This window comes from Equus przewalskii, unplaced genomic scaffold (genome assembly GCF_037783145.1).
Source record: "Equus przewalskii isolate Varuska unplaced genomic scaffold, EquPr2 ChrUn-10, whole genome shotgun sequence".
NCBI lineage: Eukaryota > Metazoa > Chordata > Mammalia > Perissodactyla > Equidae > Equus > Equus przewalskii.
The window spans coordinates 201,551-223,563 of record NW_027228747.1 but is presented as its reverse complement, the minus strand read 5'-3'; the positions used below and the strand labels follow the sequence as shown (position 1 = coordinate 223,563).

At 50.9% G+C, this 22,013-nt stretch overlaps 2 protein-coding genes and 1 long non-coding RNA gene across 13 annotated transcripts; 2 read left to right on the top strand and 1 right to left on the bottom strand.

The window, feature by feature from the left end:
* Window positions 1-30: 30 nt before the first annotated feature.
* MTX1 (metaxin 1) lies at window positions 31-5,157 on the top strand. The gene is given in 10 exon segments (XM_008523088.2): window positions 31-318; window positions 320-446; window positions 449-627; window positions 1,642-1,711; window positions 1,844-1,923; window positions 3,471-3,563; window positions 3,749-3,931; window positions 4,059-4,135; window positions 4,573-4,727; window positions 4,823-5,157. Coding segments are annotated over 10 exon segments (1,452 nt in total). The 5' UTR covers window positions 31-45; the 3' UTR covers window positions 5,038-5,157.
* Window positions 1,975-21,671, bottom strand: GBA1 (glucosylceramidase beta 1). 11 transcript variants are annotated; one of them, XM_070607335.1, is made up of 13 exons: window positions 21,460-21,629; window positions 19,637-19,740; window positions 10,529-10,608; window positions 10,057-10,144; window positions 9,352-9,543; window positions 9,082-9,228; window positions 8,625-8,758; window positions 8,234-8,406; window positions 7,759-7,996; window positions 6,990-7,214; window positions 6,414-6,577; window positions 5,905-6,021; window positions 1,975-5,814 (listed from the first exon to the last, which is right to left on the bottom strand). In XM_070607335.1, exons 3-13 carry the CDS (start codon window positions 10,553-10,555, stop codon window positions 5,709-5,711), a joined length of 1,611 nt encoding a protein of 536 aa, XP_070463436.1. In that variant the 5' UTR covers window positions 10,556-10,608; window positions 19,637-19,740; window positions 21,460-21,629; the 3' UTR covers window positions 1,975-5,708. The 11 variants fall into 11 exon arrangements, with proteins under 11 accessions (XP_070463436.1, XP_070463431.1, XP_070463432.1 ...); XM_070607330.1 differs by lacking the exon at window positions 19,637-19,740 and adding an exon at window positions 11,531-11,885 and having other exon boundaries at window positions 10,529-10,893; XM_070607331.1 differs by lacking the exon at window positions 19,637-19,740 and adding an exon at window positions 11,531-11,885 and having other exon boundaries at window positions 10,529-10,782; window positions 21,460-21,623.
* On the top strand, window positions 10,809-12,067 carry LOC139081472 (uncharacterized). The gene is made up of 3 exons (XR_011536593.1): window positions 10,809-10,948; window positions 11,030-11,075; window positions 11,345-12,067. It is a non-coding gene; the product is annotated as an uncharacterized lncRNA (long non-coding RNA).
* Window positions 21,672-22,013: the final 342 nt, after the last annotated feature.

Here is a 22,013-nt window from a genome sequence, read left to right as displayed (position 1 = left end):
ACCAGGCCTCGCTCCGGCCGCCGCCACCGCCCCTGTTTTGTTTCCATGGCGACAGGCGGCGCGGGGCCCGCTCCAAACATAACGCGCTGTGGAAAACATGCGGCTCGGGGGACCGCCCCCCGCAGCCCCCGCTCGGGGCTGAGCCCTGAGGGGCGCTGGAGCAGCCCAGGCCACGTGCAGATTTGCGAGAGCCCCCAGAGCCCGTCCAGGCGCACAAGACCCCCTTCCCGTTGGGCCTGCTTTGCCTTCGGGGGTTCGGGGCTCCCTCGGCCGAGGCGCCCTGACCGTCAGAGGCGCGCCTGGCCGAGAGCCCTCGCCCCCCTTCGGGAGCCGCCTCTGGATCAGGCGGCTGCAGCCCTCCCCCGAAGCCCGCGGCTCCGCCCCGCGCCATCCGGCCGCCTCTCCGGCCGGGCGAAGCCGCGCCTCCCCGAGGGCCTCCCCCGGCCCCAGCCCGGAGATCCCAAAGGGGCGGCGGCGGGAGGCGGGTCCGCGCCGGGGAGGGCAGAAGCGTGGAGGGAGGTGCTTCCGGGACAGAGGGCGGGCAAGATGGCGGCGCCCATGGAGCTGTTCTGCTGGTCGGGGGGCTGGGGGCTGCCGTCAGTGGACCTGGACAGCCTGGCCGTGCTGGTGAGGGGTGGCGCCAGCGCCCTCTGCTGCGCCCTGGAGGACTGGGGAGGGGGCCTGAACTAGCCGATCGTTCCGAATTTTGCCAGGGCGCCTCAGCACGGGTGCAGTGGGGAAAACTAAAGCCATCAAAGAACGTGCCTGGCCGGTACGGGCTCAGTGTCCTATGCTGTAGCAGCCTGGGGTTTGTGCAGCAATGGAAAGAGGTCTGGTCTGGGGTTCAGGAGATGTTGTTTTAGTCCTTGCACATCCATTTACTGGCTGTGTGACCTTGGGGCGATCTCTTCTCTGTGGGAGCTGTTTCTTTATCCGGAGGTTTACTAAAGCTGGACGATCTCAGGGTTCCCGGGCTTGGCATTCCTGTCTTCTTCTCAGCCTTCCTTTCCTCCTCCCCCTTTCCTCCTCCTCCTTATTGAGGTTATTGTTTATTGAACCAAAAAGCCCACAGCCAGGTTCTATAGAAAGAATTTTGGAGTCAGACAGACTGTTTCCTTTCACTCATTCACTCCTTCATTTAATAAGCATGTATTAGGCCTCTTCCAAATACCAAACATTGGCATGTAAAGATGAGTAAGACTTGGTCCCTCCCCAGAATTTGTTTATCAAAAGGTAGACGTGTAAGCAAATAAATGTAATAAAATGTTGAGGTGCTAAGATCTAAGTAGGAACAGGCCATGGAGGCTGCCAAAGAAGGGCATGGCCAGTGCTTCCAAGATGGATATACTGGTTAGGAAAAACTTATGAGGATAGGTGTTCACCAGGTAGATGTCAGGAGAGGAGGCAGAGCGAAGGATTTTCTTGGCTGACCTGTAATCACGGACATGTCCATTATCTCTCTCTGAGCCCTGTGTTGCCCATTGTAAAATGGGAAAGGTAATGTCTACCTCTTTTTTTGGGAAGCAAGTACTAAATATAGAGCATAACAGGAAAGGTATTCAATAAGTGTTACTTCTCTTCCTGATTCTCCTGTGGGGGCCATGTCCCTGGCCTCTCTGCCTTCTGCTTCCTTCCCTGCAGACCTATGCCAGATTTACTGGTGCCCCACTCAAGGTGCACAAGATCACCAACCCCTGGCGGAGCCCTTCAGGTACCCAGTGTCCCTGGGGGGTGAAGAAGGGAATGTACAAGGGGAGGAGCAGGAGACAGACAGGGACGTGGTGCAAATATGCATGGATAGGCAGCTAAGGGTCTGGTGGGCATACTTCTTTCTCAATGTCAGGAACTCTGCCTGCCCTTCGGACCAGTCATGGAGAGGTCATCTCGGTACCACACAAGATCATCACCCACCTTCGAAAAGAGGTAGGTGGCTCGGGTAGGGGGGCTGTCAGTGAGAGAAGTTCAGTCAATTCAGTCAGCGCAACACACATTTATTGAGCACCAAGTACATGCCAAGCTAGACGCAGATGACCCAGAGCTTCAAGGAGCACAAAGCCTGATGGGAGAGACGCACACAATGTTGCTGTGAAGCAGGAAGCAGTAGGCAGAGATTAAGCTGGGGCACTGTCAGGGCATCTGGAAGCACAGTGCCCTCTGCCTGCTGGGCGGGGAGGGAGAAACGAATAGGCTGATGACACATGGAAGGGAAAGGGGAGTAGAAAAGAGCAGTTGGCTCAGATGATGCCCTCAAAGGTGGGACCAGAGAGGGACTTCTAAGGGCCATTGCCCTTTTTTTCAGGTTGGGCTGGATATGGGGCTCAAGATGGACAAGGCTTAGAACCAGGGTGGGGAAGTTTAAAGAGTATTACAAGAGGAATGGGGAGACCTAGGCTCTCCTCTTCATTCTGTTCTTGACTGTGTGACCAACTCACTTAACCTCTCAGAGCCTTAAGTTCCGTATTTTTAAAACTAGGGAGGCTCAGCTAGGATGCTTTCCAAAGGTTCTTCTAGCTTTCCTAGTTTGGTTCCAAAAGGGAACACCTTGTCAGAAGTGGGCCCTTCATCTTCATTTCTACTTTTCCAAAGGTGAAGGAGCTGGAGAATTAAGGGAAGCTTGAGAGGCATGGAGAGGGGATCCAGGTAAAAGCCAAAGTTCCTGGCAAGGACTAGGTCACTCTCTTGTTTCCTTATATGTGAACACAGCTTTTCCAGTTTCCAGAGTTTTCTCCTAACACAGCCACTTTGAGAGAAAAGAGACTATTACTCTCATTCCACAGGGGAGAAACTGAGGCTCAGAGAGATTTAAGGATCATGCTCAAGAGGTTATTTGGGGACAAAGCTTACTCAGGATGTAGACAGGGGTGCTGAGGAGCAGACGCTGGAGCCTAGGAAGGTGTGGCAGGCTGAGACATGGGGGTGCGGTTGGAATGTGTGTGTGGCGGTGGCGCCTGGGCCATGGAATGAAATAGAAGAAATAGCTAAGAGTTAGGCATTGAGAGAACAAGCCAGGGGCCCTGGGCATGGGTTCCCTGGGTCCTGGGAGCATGAGGATGGCGTCCCCTAGTTCCTGAGGCATGGACTGAGGCCCGAACTGCATCTGAGCTCTCCTCTGCTAGCTTTGTGGTGCCTGGATCGGGGAAGTTACAGTTAGAAAGTTGCCGTCAGCAGGCAGGCTGCCAGCTTTCCGTGGAAACTCTGGGAGCTGCTCCTGGTTTGCGGCCGGGCCTTCCTTCCTCCCCCCACTGGGCGTGAGACCTTCACGGCCAGCAGGCTCCAAGACCCAGGCTTTCTGCCAACAGCAACAGGCTACTGGCTGGGCCCAGGCAAGGGGGCCTCAGTGGGAAAAGCTGCTTGCTCTACCTCTGCTACACTCAGAGGCCAGTGAGGGTGGTACCAGTCAGGATGCCTCCTCCTTGGGGAGGTGCCCCCGGAGTCCCCCGGCATCCACCTCATGGACATTTCCTCCACAGAAGTATAATGCTGATTATGATCTGTCAGCCCGGCAAGGGGCAGACACTTTGGCCTTCATGTCTCTGCTAGAGGAGAAGCTGCTCCCAGTGCTGGTGAGTGTGTCCAGCCCCCACGCCCTTCATGGCCAGCAGGGGAGGGGGCCAGGCGCACACACACTGCCCATTCCCCACCCCCCCACCCAACAGGCTTGGAACAGCATGGGGATCAGAAGCCTCCTCTGAGTCAGGCAGGTGCACTGGCTCAGACCTGCCTCTTCCTTCCTACGTACCCAATCCAGATACATACTTTTTGGGTAGACACCAAGAACTATGTGGAAGTGACCCGGAAGTGGTATGCAGAGGCTATGCCCTTTCCCCTCAACTTCTTCCTGCCTGGTCGCATGCAGCGGCAGTACATGGAGCGGCTGCAGCTGCTGTGCGGGGAGCACAGGCCTGAGAATGAAGAAGAGCTGGAGAAGGAGGTACCTCTGGGACAGGGGGCTATTGTATGAAAGGAGCCCCAAGGATGATGGCCAGGACTGGGAGTGCCTAGGAGGGGAGGCAGCACTGTTCCCGCAGCCACAAGCCTACCTTGTGTCCTCCCTATAGCTGTACCAAGAGGCTCGGGAATGCCTGACCCTTCTCTCTCAGCGCCTGGGCTCTCAGAAATTCTTCTTTGGAGATGCGTGAGTCTGACTCCAGGGGAATAATAGGTGGCTTGGAAGAAGATACAGGTTCAGATGTAGCTGCAGGGGCTGGGGTGAGCTCAGGCTCTGGATAAGAGCTCCTCGGGACAGACACTAGGTCCGATGACAGTGGGGCTGTGTGTGGGGTCGGAGCCTCCTCAGTGGTGCAGGAGGGTGGGAGGGCCGCCAGGCACAGGAGGGGCCTGCAGGGCTGTGGGGCACTCAATGTGCCCTTTGTGCAGCCCTGGGATAGAGTCCCATTCAGGGCCAGGCTGGCGCCACCTGGGGAGCCCTTCCCACACCAGGTCCAGAACTGTGTGTCCTCTCTTCCCCTGGTGGCCCTCTGCTGCCCAGGGCCCCCCTTCCAGGGCCGACTCTTCCTCTGATTCTATCTCTACCCCTTCTGCCTCTCCATCCCACCCTTCTCTCTACTCCAGCCCCGCCTCCCTAGACGCCTTTGTCTTCAGCTACTTGGCCTTGCTGCTGCAGGCAAAGCTGCCCAGTGGGAAGCTGCAGGCCCACCTGAGGGGGCTGCACAACCTCTGTGCCTACTGCACCCACATCCTCAGCCTCTACTTCCCCTGGGATGGAGGTAAGGGGTAGATGGATGGTGGGCGCCAGCCTTGGGGAGAGTGGGCAGGGATCCAGGAACTAGCCCCCTGCCTACCTTCCTTCCTTTCCCCTCAGCTGGGGTGCCACCACCACGTCAGACACCAGCAGGCCCAGAGACTGAGGAGGAGCCATACCGGCGCCGGAACCAGATCCTATCTGTGCTGGCAGGGCTGGCAGCCATGGTGGGCTATGCCTTGCTCAGTGGCATTGTCTCTATCCAGCGGGCAACGCCTGCTCGGGCCCCAGGCACACGGGCCCTGGGCATGGCTGAGGAGGATGAAGAGGAATGAGTCATCCTCATGCTCCCAGGACTGATTTTTCTACTGTATGCATTCCAGAGGCCCCTGTGTCTCATTATTGGTACGGCCAGAAATGGGGTGCTACCCCCGGAATAAACCTGCTCACACTGACTAGGATCAGACATTCTCTCCTTTAAGGGGCTGCCATTTTTCCTAGCTGGTGCCAAGGGGGCCATCTGGGTGCTTGAGCCTACACACTGGTGCTTGGCTTCTGTAGCTGCCTGTGCCCTGATGCTGACATCTTCTGCAGAGGCCCAGTTCTGCATTGCCAAGAAAGACAAACAGTCCCCAGTTTTGGGTCCAGCTTTCCTAGTCTCTTCCTTTCCTTAACCTCCCCCCCACCCCCATCTTGTGCTTGAACAGACAGTGAGCTCACCCTGGGCCTGGGCCCACTTTCCACAGGCAACCAGCACAGAGCACACACTCACACAAGCATGGGGGTGGGGGGCCACTGGGCTGCCTGATCCTTTCCCTAGGGGCCTCTAGCCCCTGGCACCAACTAGAGGGGAGAGTGAGTCACGCAAACCACTGCCCCTGGGCTTATGTCACTTAAGCTCACCCCAGCCCTGCTGTACCCTCTTTAGCCATAGACAGCATGTGAGCTGACTCTGTCCTTTTAATGCCCATGCTAAGCCCAGGCGCCTGCTTGGGTATCCACTTCATCACTGGCGACGCCACAGGTAGGTGTGAATGGAGTAGCCAGGTGAGACAGTCTCCAGGAATCCCACGGCAGGATCCTTGATGGTGAGAGGCACATCCTTAGAGGAGCTGGGGAGGGGGAAGGAGAAGCTGAGTGCGTGATCCTGCCAAGCCCACCATCTCATCTTCAGCCCAGTTCCCAGGCCCCGCTGCTCTCACCGGTTTAGCACGACCACAACTGCAGAGCCATCGGGATGCATCAGTGCCACTGTGTCCAAGTTGGTCTTCTCACTGGCATCCAGCCCCACTCTCTGGGAGCCCTCAGGAATGAACTTGCTGAAGTGGGAACAGGTATTGTTAGGGACCCCAGCCTAGCCCCTCTGGCCCTGAGGGCTGCTCCCATCAATCCCTCATCTAAGAAGTCACCCTTCCCATCGCTCACCCCTGAGAACCCTTGTGAGAGTTCTGCCCTAACTCTAAAGGCCTTGAGCTGCGCTGCTGGGCATGCCCTGCCCACCTGTCTCCCAGCCCAGCATCGGGCATCCAGGGGTTGTCTGTGTCTTTGATGCCATCTAGTCACTTCCTGTCTAGATGGTGCAAGAGGGACAAATGTGCCTCTCCCAAGGTTCCCACCCTAAAGGCCTTCCTGCTCCCTCGTGTAGGGTGATGTAAGCCCAGTGCAGGAGATGCTAGGCCTGTGTGGAGCGGGGGGCCCACCCTGCACTCACCTGAAGTGGCCAAGGTGGTAGAACATGGGCTGTTTGTAAAACGTGTCCTTGGCGATGTCCACGATGATGGGGCTGTCGACAAAGTTGCGCACCCAGTTGGGTCCCCCTTCAGGGTTCAGGGCGAGGTTCCAGTCGGTCCAGCCAGCCACATGGTAGAGGAGGTTCTAGGATGGGAACAGGGCAGAGAGACAAAGGCTCAACCCTGGGTTCCCAGAGAATGTAGTTAAGGGTCACATGAGGGAGACGGGCTGTGGTGCCTCAGCCCTGTGAGAAGGGCGCTCTGTATCCTCCATATCTAAGGAGAGAGGGATTCTGAGGAGGAAGGCATCACAAGAGAAGCTGAGAAATCCGAGGCAGCTGTAACTGTCTGAGAGCCCAGCATTCGGAAAAAGGGTGATGGGGTCTGTAGATCTGTGAAGGGAAGGCAAGATAGGGAACCGTGATATCCCAGAATGTGCTCCAGCAAGCAAGCCGTCTGGGGAAAAGTTGGAGAGGAGGGCCTTCCGTCAGCCTTTGGTGAGAGCAGGAGGGGTCTGAGGTGGTCTGCTTTGGGGAAGGGGCACTGAGGTGGCTCACCGTGATGATGCTGTGGCTGTACTGCACCCCTCGATCCCAGGAGCCTAGGCGCACACTCTGCTCCCAGAACTTGGAGCCCACACAGGCCTCTGAGGCAAAGAGCATCATGTCAGGGAACAGGCGGTGTGTCTCCCCCAGGGTGGCTTTTGCCGGAGCCAGAAAGTCCAGATACCAGTGTACAGCGATGCCATGAACGTATTTGGCTGCCTCTGGGTCCGCCAGCACCTGTACAGGGAAGGGGAAGGACACTTGGGGAAAGGGAGCCACTGAAGTTGGGTCCTGCACGGAGAGTTCTGGAAGAGGCACTAGGGGACCTGAGACATGAGTGGAGGGATGAACACAACTAAAAGGGGTTAAAGTGACAATCAGGGGGATCCATGGGGTCCTGGAGATCCAGACTGGGTCCTTACCACCCCCAGCACCCCAGGGGTGGCACCAGGCCCCAGCCTGGGATGCTCTAGGAATCAAGAGTTGGGGCAGGATGGCCAGCCCAGTGGTGTAGTGGATCAGTTCACACACTCTGCTCCGGTGGCCTGGGGTTCATGGGTTCAGATCCCCAGCACACACCTACACACCGCTCATCAAGCCATGCTGTGGTGGCATCCCACATACAAAATAGAGGAAGATTGTCACAGATGTTAGGTCAGGGACAATCTTCCTTCCTCCCCCAAAAAAGAATTGGGGCAGGAGAGGCATTCTGTTCGGGAGCAGTCATTTGGATGCTGGATTTGGAGGTCACTTGGGTACCCACAGAGGTCCTGAGCCTTACCACCTGGGCCCAGCGGGGCAGCAGCAGGCGTTGGTCATCCAGCATGAGCACACGGACATTGCGGTGCGTACTGTTGGCAAGGGTGGGACCCAGGTCACGGGCGATGAAGTCTCGCTGGTGTTCAGGGGTGAAGCCCAGGCACTGGAAGGGGTACCCACTAATGAGCCCTGCAGAAGGCTCGTTCTCAGTTGTTACCGCCCAGAACTGTAACTTGTGCTCAGCATAGGCATCTAGGAACCTGGCAGGAGAAAAGGTGTGAGTGATCATGGCCAAGAAAGGGGACCAAGACACTGGGGAATAGGAGGCCCAATAGGTGGGGGAAACCGAGGAGCCCAAGTCTGAAAGGCCCAGAAGGTAGAAAGATGAGCTGAGGAGAGTCAGATCTGGAGGCAAAACTAGGTTGAGGGTTGGGATATAGACCGGGGTGTCCAAAAGAGGAGGTTGATCCAGACCCATGGCCTTGCTGCTCCCTTACTTGACAAAGTATTTGGCCCAGGTCTGGTGGTAGCGATCTCCCGGCTGACCCTTGAGTGACCCCTTCCCATTCACTGCCCCATTGGTCTTGAGCCAAGTGGGTGATGTCCAGGGACTGGCGAAGAGTGAGATGGGGCGCTGGGACAACTCCAGGGCCTGGTGAATCAGGGGTATCTAGAAACAAAGGTAGTGAGGAGAGAGACACCCAGAGTTGGAACATAGACAGACTGGCCCAACCAGTGCATCAGGCCTAGCCATCAGCTCCCACCCTCCCACACACAGGACAAAACAGCAGGGGGCAGATTCTATGTCTCTGCAGGTTGCTCTAGCCTGAGGCTTCTCGACCAGCAGGCATCAATGCCACCACAGCCTGAGGCGGCCAGAGTGCCCACCTTGAGCTTGACATCTTCCTCTGGGAGGCTGAAGTTGTGCAACTGGAAGTCATCAGGGGTGTCGGCATAGGTGTATACACGAATGGAGAAGTCACAGCTGGCCATGGGTACCCGGATGATATTGTATTCGATTCCTGCAGAGAAAGAAGACCAAGATATGGGACTCTGAGTCAATAGGAGAATGTGGGACCTGGTCTACCACTTGCCTGTCCTGAATTACGTCCAAATCAGGACCAAAGGGAACTTGGACTTCTGGGTTGGGGCCTGTGGAGCCAGGCACATGGGTGAAGCACAGGCCTCTGAGCCTGAGAGTTCCCAAGACTCAGCAGAAGATGGGTAGGGCAATTTTATTCCACTGGGCATTAAGAAAGGACTCAAATGTTAGGAATGGGTGGAAGTCAGGGTCAAAGGAAAGGTCAGTGTCAACTGCACTATATCATCTTGCCCCCCTCCTCACCTTCTTCAGAGAAGTATGATTTGAGTAGCAAATTCCGGGCAGCAGGTGACAGGGCAAGGATGTTGAGAGCAGCAGCATCTGTCATGGCCCCTCCAAATCCCTTCACTTTTTGGAACTTCTGATCTGGCTGCAGGGTCAGTAGCAACCCTAAGGACATCCACAGGCAATAAAGGGTGTCAGCGCACAGGGGAGAAACTCTCTGGTGGTCACTGGCACAATTCAGTTCCAGCAGGATCCCAGCCTGGCTCGGGGTGAGGAGGGTAGCGTTACCTGTGCCTGTGCGGTTGGCCTGGATGGCCCCCAGACTCAGCTCCATTCGGCGACCACTGCGTGTGCTCTCATAGCGGCTGAAGGTGCCAGGGGCAGGCAGGGTCAGGGGGTCAAGAGAGTCACAGTACGTGGCATTGCAGACACAGACCACCGAGCTGTAGCCAAAGCTTTTAGGGCTGCAGGGGCGGGCACCTGGCAGGGAGGACGCACAAGCAGAGGCAAGGGCTGAGGGATGAAGATGGGGAGGAGGGGCACACCGGTTGAAAGGAGAGACCTAACACTGGTTCCAAAAATCCTCTTGCATGGGGCTGGCCTTGTGGCCCAGCAGTTAAATTTGCATGTTCTGCTTCTGCGGCCTGGGGTTTGCTGGTTTGGGTCCCAGGTGGGGACACAGCACTGCTTGGCAAGCTATGCTGTGGCAGGTGTCCCACATATAAAGTGGAGGAAGATGGGCACAGATGTTAGCTCAGGACCAGTTTTCCTCAGCAAAAAGATGAGGATTGGCAGCAGATATTAGCTCTGGGCTAATCTTCCTCAAAAAAAAAAAAACATCCTCCTGCTGTACCCTCACCCCAAGGTTGGTCTCAGTCACTCCAAAGGGTTGACTGAACACCTGCTGAAGTCTGCCACCAGTATGCCAGAGGCTATCAAAGGACCATAAGGCAGAAGGGAGCCTCGGGCTACCTCCCTCCTTGACTCACTCACCTGATGCCCGTGATACTGCCTGAAGTAGAAGCAATCCCATGAAGCTGGCAGCCATGATGCCTACCCTGCCCGGGCACTTGAGACACCCCTGAGAACAGAATAAGAAGTGGCTAGAAGGCAAGTCCCTCTCCACCCTTCAGCTCCTCTCTTGGGCAAGGCTCGCTGCCTATGGGCACCCACAGCCTAGTCTCCATCTTTAATAGGGATGGAACAAGGCCCACAGACACCTGGGTGCAGCCCTCCCTCCAAGCCCTCTGCTAGTGACAGCTCTCTGCCCACCCCAACCAGGACCCTCCTCCACCCCTCTTCCCACCCATTTCTTCCCCGACCACCCCCTTATCTGTTCCTCCATTAAAGAGCCATGATGGCCTGGGTTCGAGGAGGGCCTGTCATTCATTGAATTCCAGAGCCTGGATGGCCAAGATTCCAGAAGCAGCGTGACAAGAGCAGCTGGGAGCCCTGGCCCACTCACCTCTCTGGAAGGACTTGAAAGCTCCATCACTAGATGAGAAGACTACAGGGTTCTCAAGCCTCGGAGGGATAGAGGATCCACTAAATGAAAACAGATGCAAGCACCTGCGGTAGCTATAGACACTGGGTTAGCCCTGCGGGTTAATCCGGCATAATGGAGTGGATGGGTCACATGATGACGACAGGAGAGTCACATGATACAGGAAATGAGGCAACTGCAACCATACTGGTAAAGGGCGACTGGCTTCTTCCGGGCTGTTGGCGATTATACACCCTGTGAAATTCTGGGAGGCGTGTGTGGATGACAACTTTAGGAAGAATCTAGATCAAAGATCTGAGTGGAGGATTGGGTAGAGGCTCCTGAATCTGAGAGGATGGAAACCACAGCAGGCACATTGCTTTCTTGAGAAAAAAATTTAAGGTGATACTAATAAAGGTGAACTAATAAAAGAGGTTCACTGTGCAAAACGCTGAGAGAATTAAGACAGTCTTTGTCCTACAGAGGCTCGTGAGGCGGGGGAGTCACACGCTTACACAGATAGTTACAGGTAAAGACAAAAACAGTAAGAGGTGTGCATGGAGGGAGGCTGGCGGGGGGGGGGGGGGGTGGCTGGGGGGGGGTGCGGGGAGTTACCCTGGAAGTCTTCAAGGAGGAGAAGGGGCGGGGATTATTAACCAGCGAAATGCAGGGAGAATGGGCCCGGGGCAGAGGGATGGCAGGACTGAAGGGAGGGAGTCATCAACGTGGCGCCTCTTGAGACCTCCCTTGTTTCATCATCACATGCAGATTGTAATAACTGTTCTTCCTTTCTCACAGGACAGGGAGGTTGTGTAAAGTAGTTCAGAAACTGGAAAGTGTTGTACAAAGCTGCATCCTCCAGGATGCGAGAAGAGGGTTGTCCACGGTGTTGCCTCATGGACCACATAGCATATGAGTTAGTGGGAGTGACACACGCACAGTTGTGACCTGACCAACTCCAGCTCTCTGAATCTGTTTCCTCACCTGTAAAACAGAGGCAGTCCCACAACCTCACGGGTCATTACTGGGATCTGAGATGAGCACAGTGCCGGGTGCATAGTAGGTGCTCAGGAACCACTTGTTTGTTGTTTGTGTCTCTTTGTTTTCGAAAATTATCTCAGTGAGTCTTTTCCAGACTCACTCCAGGCAAAATTGATCATCTCTTCTAGGTTCCTATAGCACTTAAGTATAGTCTCAGTGAGGGGCTGGCCCCGTGGCCGAGTGGTTAAGTTCGCACGCTCCGCTGCAGGCAGCCCAGTGTTTTGTTGGTTCGAATCCTGGGCGCGGACATGGCGCTGCTCATCTAAACCACGCTGAGGCAGCGTCCCACATGCCACAACTAGAAGGACCCAGAACAAAGAATATACAACTATGTACTGGGGGGCTTTGGGGAGAAAAAGGAAAAAAATAAAATCTTAAAAAAAATAAAAATAAAAAAGTATAGTCTCAGTGAGACGAGCTGGGTTTGAATCCTGGCTCCACCATTCCCTGGCTGTTTGACCTTCAATAAATTAATCACTCTAAGCCTGTGTTTCTCATCTCTAAAAGGGAAGTGATGACTCCTACCTCCTAGAGTTGCTGTGACGTTTGAGTGCGATAATGTGTGTATCTAGTACACTGCTTGGCACCAAATATTGCAACAAGTTAGGTCTGTGTTTACAGAGGGAGCTTGGACTTCCGTGAAGGAGTGTCTTACTCATTCTGTGCAGACAGCCTGGCACAGAATGGGTAGGTACCAAACTGCTGAACTGAAGTGAACCGTCATCACGGTTATGTCAGTATCTGCCCCACGCGGACTTCCTGTTTTTCCGGGAAAGGTGATACAGGGCTTGTTCTCGGCAGGTGGGCGGGCGGGTGAGATCCAGGACCTTACTTCCCTCTAGTTCATCATTCCACAAGTATTTGTGAAGCACATACTACCTTCGCCCCTGCCTGTTCTGGTGGGTGGAGAGCCCCCATCCCTCTCTGTTTCGCTCTGCAGGCACAGAGTTTATGAGTCTTTTTTCTTCTGTTTAACCTTCAGTTTGCAAAAAGTTTTCCAGAGTGGATACCATCTCATGGTCCACATTTCTCTCACAATGTGATTTGCTTTTATATTTTGTTTTCTAAATAAAGTCGGTTACAATAAGGGCCAATACGTATTGAGTACTTATTCTGTGCTCTTTTATGATCATTGTCTCATTTCATTCTCACAAGACAGATACTATTATTTTCCTCATTTTAGAGAGGAGCAACCTAAGACTCTGAAAGGTCATCAAATTGCCCGAAGTCCCTCAGCTATTCAGTGGCGGAACATGGATTCATATCCAGAGTCATGTGACACACATCATATATTTAATGAGTGTCTCCGGTGTGCCAAGTGCTGTGCTAGGTGCTGGTTATTTTCAAAAGCTGCTGTGCTGGTCTGCAGTGTTTGCTTTGTTTTAAAATCATCCCTTGTCTTTTATGGAGTGTTCTACCTGCCCCAGGTGAAGCCCAAGTTGGTTTTTTTTTTTTTTTTTTGAGGAAGATTAGCCCTGAGCTAACTGCTGCCAATCCTCCTCTTTTTGCTGAGGAAGACTGGCCCTGAGCTAACATCCACGCCCATCTTCCTCCACTTTATATATGGGATGCCTACCACAGCATGGTGTGTCAAGTGGTGCCATGTCTGCACCCGGGATCCGAACCGGTGAACCCCGGGCTGCGGAAGCAGAATGTGCGCACATAACCTCTGGGCCACCAGGCCGGCCCCCCAAGTTGGCTTCTGAAGTGCGGGCTACGTGGCAACATTTCTGGATCCATGTTCTCCAAGGGTATTAGTCAGGGGATACCAACTGAATAATAAAACAAAATCAAGAACTCCCATGTTGGGCAAGAATGATTGATTTTCAGTTGGGGTGGGGTGGCCCTGCCTCTGTCCCTGAGCTTCACTCTCCTCACCCTGGGAGAGCTCAGCCCAACAGCCCCAGTGCCCCCTTTTCATAAAAAGTATTTTCTAACATACTCTTTACTACCCTGAAATGAACGTATAGATGATATGACTTACCTACACACATAATTTAGAAGAATCAATACAGTTGCCTTAATTGGAATATAAAGGAAAAATAATAGGACTATTTTTTATAATAAAATATGTTTTCAATAAGTAAATGCTTAGGCATGATTACCTAGAAGACATAATGTAGTCAGATCTTACACTGACTTAAATGGAATAAATTAAGATTGAAAAGAAGCGAAAAAGGCCCATGAATTGATACATAACTTCAATATGTCACTTTCACTATATGTAATTTTCACAATACGTAATTATCATTGTGCTGCAAAAACATAAAATATATGATAAGTCAAAATGGTTAAAAGCCAGTCTTCATGAATAAGATTTAGTACATTCCACATGTCTCTACAAATTTAATACTTGATTCTAAGCCTTGGCAATTCAAAAAGGAAAAGGATAGTCTTTTCAACAAATGGTGCTCAGAAAACTGGATATTCACATGCAAAAAGATAAACTTAGACCCTTACCTCACTCCATAACCCAAAATTAAAGCAAAATAGATCATAGACAGAAATGTAAGCGTTAAAACTATAAAACTCTTGGAAGAGGGGCCAGCCCAGTGGTGTAGTGGTTAAGTTCGCACACTCTGCTTTGGCAGCCTGGGGTTTGCAGGTTTGGATCCCAGGTGCAGACCTACACACTGCTCATCAAGCCATGCTATGGTGGCAACCCATATACAAAATGGAAGAAGAGTGGCACAGATGTTAGCTCAGCAACAGTCTTCCTCAAGCAAAAAGAGGAAGATTGGCAAGAGACGTTAGCCCAGAGCCAATCTTCCTCACCAAACCCCCCCCCCCCCAAAAACCCAAAAAAACTCCTGGAAGAAGCCATAGGCATAAATCTTTGTAACCTTGAAATAGGCAATGGTTTCTTTTTCTTTTTTTTAAACAACAACAAACATTTATCATCTCTCATAGTTTCTGTGGGTCAGGAATTCAGGAGTGGCTTAGCTGGACAGTTCATATTTGAGGTTTCTATGAGACCATAGCCAAGATATTGGTCAGGGCTGCAGTCATCTGTAGGCCTGACCAGGCCAAGGCTCTGCTTTCAAGATGAGCTGCTAACTAACATAGGTGGTCAACTGGGGCTGGCTGTTGGCAGGAGGCCTCAGTTCCTCACCACAAGGACTTATCCATAGGACCACTTGAGCATCCTCACAACATGCATGGCAGCTGGATTCCTCCAGAGTGAGTGACCTAAGAGAGAGCAAGGCAGAACCCACAACGTCCCAGCCTCAGGAGTAGCACCTCATCACTTCTACAATATCCTATTGGTTACACAGATCTTCCCTATACAATGTGTGTGGGGTGGACTAAACAAAGGCGTGAAGACCAGGAGGTGGGGAGCATTTGGGGCCATCTAGGAGGCAATCTGCCACAGTCCACCCTCTGGCCCCCAATAAGTCATGTCCCTCCACATGTAAATACTCTTACTTCCTCCCAAGGTCCCCAAAAGTCTCATCTTATTATAGCTAAAGTCCAGAATCTCATTAGGCAATGGTTTCTTATATATAATTCCAAACCACAAGTGACAGGAGAAAAAAAAGATAAATTGGACTACACCAAAATAAAAAGTGTTTGTGCTTCAAAGGATGCCATCAAGAAAGTGAAAAGATGACCAGCCCAGAGAATAGGAGAAAATATTTGCAAATCACATATCTGATAAGGGCCTAGTATTCAAAATATAAGAACTCTTACAACTCAATAATAAAAAGATAACCTAATTTAAAAATGGGCAAAGTATTTGAATAGACATTTCTCCAAAGATAATATACAAATGGCCAACTAGCACATGAAAAGATGCTCGACAACACTAGTCATTAAGGAAATGCAAATCAAAACCACCATATCACTTCACATGCCCTAGGATGGCTATAAGCAAAAAGACAGACAACAAGTGTTGACAGGATGTGGAGAAACTGGAATGCCCATATGTTACTGGTGGGAACGGACAATGGTGCAGCCACTTTGGAAGAGTTTGGAAGTTCCTTCAAAATGTCAAGCATAGTTACATATGACCCAGCAATTCCACTTCTAGGTATCTACTTAAGAGAAATGAAAATATATGTCCACACAAAGACTTGCACGTAAATGTTTATAGCAGCGTTATTCATGGAAACAACCTAAATGTTCATCAATTGGTGAATGAACAAACTGTGGTATTCTCATGCACTGGAATACTATGCAGCAATAAAAAGGAACAAAATATCGATACATGCAACAACTTGAATGAACCTCAAAAACATTATGCTTGGGGCTGGCCCTGTGGCTAAGTGGTTAAGTTTATGCGCTCTGCTTCGGCGGCCCAGGGTGTCGCTGGTTCAGATCCGGGGCATGGACATGGCACCACTCATTAGGCCATTCTGAGGCGGCATCCCACATGCCACAACTAGAAGGACCCACAACTAAAATATACAACTATGTACTGGGTGGCTTTGGGGAGAAAAAGCAGGAAAAAAAAAACCCATTACGCTAGGTGAAAGAAGCCAGACACAAAAGATCACATATTGTATGATTGCATTTATATGAAATACTAGCCTAGGCGAATCTAAAGGGACAGAAAATGGATTAGTGGTTGCCTGGGGCTGGGGTGAGAATGGAGATTAACTGTTGCGCAAATCAGTAAATTTACTAATAAATCATTGAACTGTACACTCAAAAGGACAGACTTTTATAGTATGCAAATTACACCTCAATTAAGCTAGTAAAAGACTTTATTACATATTTGCAGTTGATTCATTGCTTTTGCAGGACCTGCACTACTGCACTCTCCAACTAAATATATTACACAGTTGGAAATGCTCTACCACACGAAGTAGACGGATGCAATACTTTCAATGTATTTTTTTTATTTTTTATTTTTCCTTTTGCTCCCCAAAGCCCCCCGGTACGTAGTTTTGTATTTTTAGTTGTGGGTCCTTCTAGTTGTGGCATGTGGGGACGCTGCCTCGATGGCTTGATGAGCAATGCCATGTCCGCGCCCAGGATATGAACCGGCAAAACCCTGGGCTGCCGAAGCGCAGCGCGCGAACTTAACCACTCAGCCATGGGGCCGACCCCTCAATGTATTTTATTTAAGCTTCCTTGTCTATAATGATCTCCTAAATGATTGGGCTTTTTCAAAAACCAAGTTCTTGTAAAACTTTTCTGCATTATTATATATTAAAGTCCTGTTGATTTATGTTTGATTTTATATTTGCATATGTTATTGAGCAGAACATTCCAAAGTCAAATAGAATAAGGGACAATTCTTCCTTGTGCAGGACTGCCCTGCATGTTACAGAACATCTACCTTTCCTGCCCTTCATCCAGGAAATCCTCCAAGCGCTTCCTAATCGTAGCCTCCACTAAAGACACAAGTTCCCAAGATGCCCCCTAGGGGGCGACTGAGAACCACTGCCCTAGGGGCGTCACCTCAAACACCAGGCCTCGCTGCAGTGGCCACTAGGGGCGAAGTAGGTGGCCACAAACGCGTTCCTCTGTCTGCTTTGCACAGCACTTTTAAAAGACTTAGCTAAACACAAGAGGAGGACAACCGGGAAATAAATATAAGCGAAACGCAGAAGTACGGAAATAGTTTGGCTGACCCAGCACAGGAGTTCTGATCCCACTTCAGCCAGCCCTGTGCCAGGCTGTAGGTTCCGCTCAGCAAACAGCAGCCCTGGAGACTGGCAAGTATCATGTCACAGGCTCCTTGCTCTAATTTAGGCCTCAGACCAACTCCCCAAGGAGGACGCCCCCTCCCAGTCCCACTGTCACCTCCACGGTCAAGTCAGAGAGACACTTTCTCATTCCATGCACAGCAAGGTAGGTGCTCAAAAAATACGTACTAGATAAATGAATGAATAAACCTCACCAGCCAGCCTAGAGCCTGTCCTTTCAGCTGTGGTTTCTGATTTGAAGATACACCACCCCTGAATACTGACATAAAAATGACTTCCTCCTCCAGTGAGACCCTTCCACCCCTCAGGCACTAGGATGTGGCTCCACCATTGGAGTCATCTGATTAACCAACTCTTTTTTTTTTTCCAGCTTTAGCAAGATATAACATTGTGTAAGTTTAAGGTGTATCATGTGATGATTTGATACATGCATATATTGCAAAATGATTACCACAATAAGGTTAGTTTGATTAACTGACTCTTAAACAATAACCACAGCATTCACTGTAAAGCCCAGGGCAAATGGAAAGTACTTCTTCCTCCAATGCTATCCTATAATTTTTCTCAAGACAACAAGAGCCAATCTTTCATAAGTGCTAACTACATGCATTAGCCTGACAACTCCATGTTACAGATGAGAAAACTGAGACCTAGAGAAGTTAAGTGAGTGGCAGAGCCAAGCCTAAATTCAGATCTGTCCTACTTTGACATCTTACTCTTAACCATCTCGCCATACAGCCTCCCAGATATTTCAGTAATGTATTTTTAATCTTCTTTAAAGGTTATAAACAATTGCAGGACAAATTTCATGGTTCCTATTTCTTTGAATCCTCAAAACTCTTCACTCAGAGGCAAGCAGCACAGAATCGGGGCTCCATGTTTGCCGAATGAATGAATGGGTTAAGTCATCAACCACACGCGGGTATTCAAGGCCCTGCTTCTCTGTTTCAGAGACTTCCTTGGTGTGGTTTGAAGCAGAGGAGTGGTGAACTCAGGAGGAATGAGGTTAACTCTGAACACGACTATTAGAGCTAAAGTGAGACCTAATGGAGGGGACTTGGGTGCGGCGACAGGAAGTGCGGATTCACATACTGAACACCTGTGAGCCTGCTCACACATTCCTTACTGTTTTGGGCCTTCCGTGCAGGGCGGTAGTGAGGCTCACAGAAGACAATAATGTCTGTGAAGATGTTCCTTGTGAACTGGAAAGCTCCAGTAGATGGCAGGAATGATTACTGTTATTGTTATTCAGCCTTTCTCTCTTCCCTCCAGGTATAGTTGAAGGAGTCTTCTGGCCAATACCTCTACCTCCACCCTTGCCCCCTCCGGCCGCCGCCATTTCTCTCGTCCCCTTAAGGAGAGGCAATATGGAAGAATGTTATAGCATGGACACCAGAGTGACTACACAGGCTTTAAATCCTTGCTTCATTACTCACTAGTGCTGATTTATAGGGAAGTTACTTAACCTCTCAGAGCTTCAGTTTCCTCATCTCCAAAACTCTTGCCTCGGTTGCTATGAGGATTTAATGCAACAATGCATGTAACATTATTTAAAGTCAAACTTCTGGAATGAGTTGCTACACTTGATGAGTCCTCTCTCACACTTCCTACATTCCAAAGGCCACCTCTGGACCCTCTCTGCTCCAAAACTGCTCTTGCCAAGGTCAACAATGATCTCTTTGTCGCTAAGTGCAGGCGATAATGTGCAGCCCTTATCTGACTTGACTCTTTACCTCAGTTGACACAGGACCCCTCTCATCTGTTTTCATGACTCCACACTCTGCTGGTTTGAGTGTCCTCCCACTTCTTTGGCTGTTCGTTCTCTTTTGTAGGCTTCCCCTCCTCTTTCTGTCTGTGGGTGTTACTTTGGGTTTTGTCCCAGGCTGTCTCTTCTCATACATCATGCTCTCTCCGAAAAGACAACCCCATGGCTTGACTACCTTCTAGTCGCTTGTGGTTCCGAAATCTCCACCTCCAATCCCAATCCTTCTCCTGGGATTGCTTCTGTGACATGACTGCCCTCCAGACCTTTCCTCCAGGCGACTCACAGACACCTCAGCAGGATCATCCGGAGATCCTCACCTCCCCCAGCCAAAATCGCTCTTGCTCCTGTGTTCTCTCTCCCCATGAATGGAACCCCTTCCTCCCAGACCCTGGGACTCATCCTTGACTCCGTCCTCTCCCCATTATTTCTCTCCTAAACCACTGAAACATCTCTCTCTCTTGGTCCCCTAACCTCCACTTTTCTCCTCCAATCCATTCTCCAAGAACTGGATCTAACTAACATACAAATTCTGAAGCTACCACTCTCCATCCTAAAATCCTTCAATGGCTCTAGACTGCCTTTATGATGGCTTATGGGACCTGGCATCTTTGTTCCACCTTCACATCTCACCTCTCCACTTGCACCACATGCTCCAGTCACATTTCCTCTAACAGGCTGCATTCCATCTTGCCTCTGCTCTCCCCTCTGCCATGAGTACTTTCTTCTCTTCCTCTCTTGAAAAAAATGAATAATTACTCTTGACAAATAGAAATGGCAAGCAATAGGATATATTGGAGTATATGAGGAAGCCATTTAGTGTAAACTTAATTCGGCCTGACTTTGTTTTTTCCAAAAAGGCCTGACATAGCCATCGAGCATGCACTGTATACCTGCTTTAAACATTTCCTATGGCAAGAACAAATGCCCTTGAGATAAAGGTGCAACTTCCCCCCACATTGGCATCTCCTTAAGGATAAGCATCTCTTCCTAGGCTAGGAACTGATTGCTGCTCTCACCTTTGACCACCCAGCTCACCTGTGACCACCCAGCTCAAGACAACAGACCTGCCACCCTGCTGTGTTCACCAAGACAGCAGACCTACCTGCTGTGTCCACCAATCGCTGTGCCGACAGAGCAGTCTCAAGACTATTGTAAAAAGGACATTTCAATCCTATGGGAAACATCCTCTCTGGGGGTATATAACCACTCTGTCCACCCCACTTCCTCGGTGCCCTTTCTTCCTTTAGCTCAGAATAAACTCACCCAAATTTTCATTTATAGATTGGTTATGGATTATTTTCGTTGACACTCTTTTTCATCATTAAGGCCTCAACCTTAATGTCACTGTCATCAGGACCATTTTCCTGACACCCGCTTGCTATGTGCTCCCAAATTCACACATTCAACAAATAATAATTGAGTATCTACTATGTGCCAGGCACTATTCTATGTCCTGAGGATACAGCAATGAATAAGAGGATAAAGTCCTTGGCTGTACAGAACTTATGTTCTAGTGGGGGTAGTACACAGAAAACAGATAATTTCAGACGACCATGAGAACTATGAAGCAAAATAAAGGGGTAGGGCATGATGAAGAGAGCAAGTGAGGGGGAGAGTGTAAGATGTGAGTTTGGAGAAAAAGGTTGGGGGCCAGATTCTGTAGGGCCTTGGTGGCCACAGTAAAGAGTCTGTATTTTGTTCTAAGATGGAAATTCACTGGAGAGTTTGGTGCAGGGAAGTGACAAGATGAGATTTATATTTTTAAAAGATCACTTTGGCTGCTGTGTAGAAATCAGACTATAGGGGGTAAGTGCCAAGCCAGGGAGAGCAGCTTCCAATTACAGTTGCCGGGGACTTGCCTTTTCTACATTCGTTCTGCCTCAGTCCTCGCAAAGGCTCTTCCTTCAGGATGCACCACTCTGCACCTCCATTTAGCCTGGCTAATGCATATTCATCTTTGAGAACTCAGCCCAGATGTCATCTTCTCCAAGAAATTATCTCCCTTCACACACACCCCTCCTGTAATACAAGCTCATGGTCCTTACGTCTCCTTTGTAGCTCTTATCATAGTCGTGATTAATTGTACAAATAATGTCCGTTATAGTGTCCAGTGGCCTGCTAACTCGTTTGCTTGCTGATCTGTCAGTGCGTAAGCCCAGTAGCGCAGGGGCCAGTGTGTCCTGGCTCCCTGCCATATCCCCCGTGCGCTGGTCCCGTGCTCAGTGAAGGTTTGTCAAATGACTTAAGAATGGATAAATCATACAGACCTTCTTCCCACTCCACCCCTCAAAAAACCAAGTGGATAGCGGAAGATTTGAAAATTTTATCCCCTCTTCTTCATTAGTAAAATATGACCATCCATACAATTAATAACAATGATGATGAAAAGGTGAAGTGCAAACGCAGGGAGGGGAGAGTTAAGACCCAAACAGTGCAACATACATTACGCCTACCGTCAGCGAAGCGAAATAGCAGCCCCAACCGGAGGCAAAAGGAAATCCCCCAGCACCCTGCAAAGCGGAATGGGCGGGGCGAGAGCAGGGGCCCGGCGGAGCGAGCGCGGAGCGCGGCTGCAGACCCCCGACGCGCAGCCGCGAGACGCGCAGCCAGAGCCGGCGGGGGCGGGGCCTCGCTCGGGCGGGGAGAGCGCTAATCGTCAGAAGGCGGGACGCAGGCCTCTTCCGCACGTCTTATTGGCCTTTCTGGGGACGGGCTGCTCTCTCTGACCAGCCACAGTCCAGATGGGGCGCAAGCGTATTCGGGGATCTTCCCGGGAAGAGGGCGCGAGAGTCGAGAAGCACGCATGCGCCTCGACGTACGCCCGGCCCCACACTGCAACGGGTTGGGGGAAATTGAATTCCCTGAATGAGTCCAGCCCACGGGGGCTGAGGTGGGTTCTTAAACTTTGTCCTTTGGGAGCCTCAGGATAGGGAACATTCAATGCCCAGAAACTTCCCCGTTGGGAATCCCAATCTCCACCCCCTCCTATCTCGTTTTGTCGTCTGGC

Bases quoted from the DNA above. Each gene is read 5' to 3' on its own strand.
- GBA1 (XM_008523085.2), bottom strand. From the start codon at position 10,555: ATGGAGCTTTCAAGTCCTTCCAGAGAG. The intron at 8,759-9,081 runs GTGAGGAGGGGG...CTTTCTCTGCAG, and splicing joins ATCATACTTCTCTGAAGAAG to GAATCGAATACAATATCATC. The intron at 5,815-5,904 runs GTGAGAGCAGCG...CCCCCTCCCCAG, and splicing joins GTTGTGGTCGTGCTAAACCG to CTCCTCTAAGGATGTGCCTC.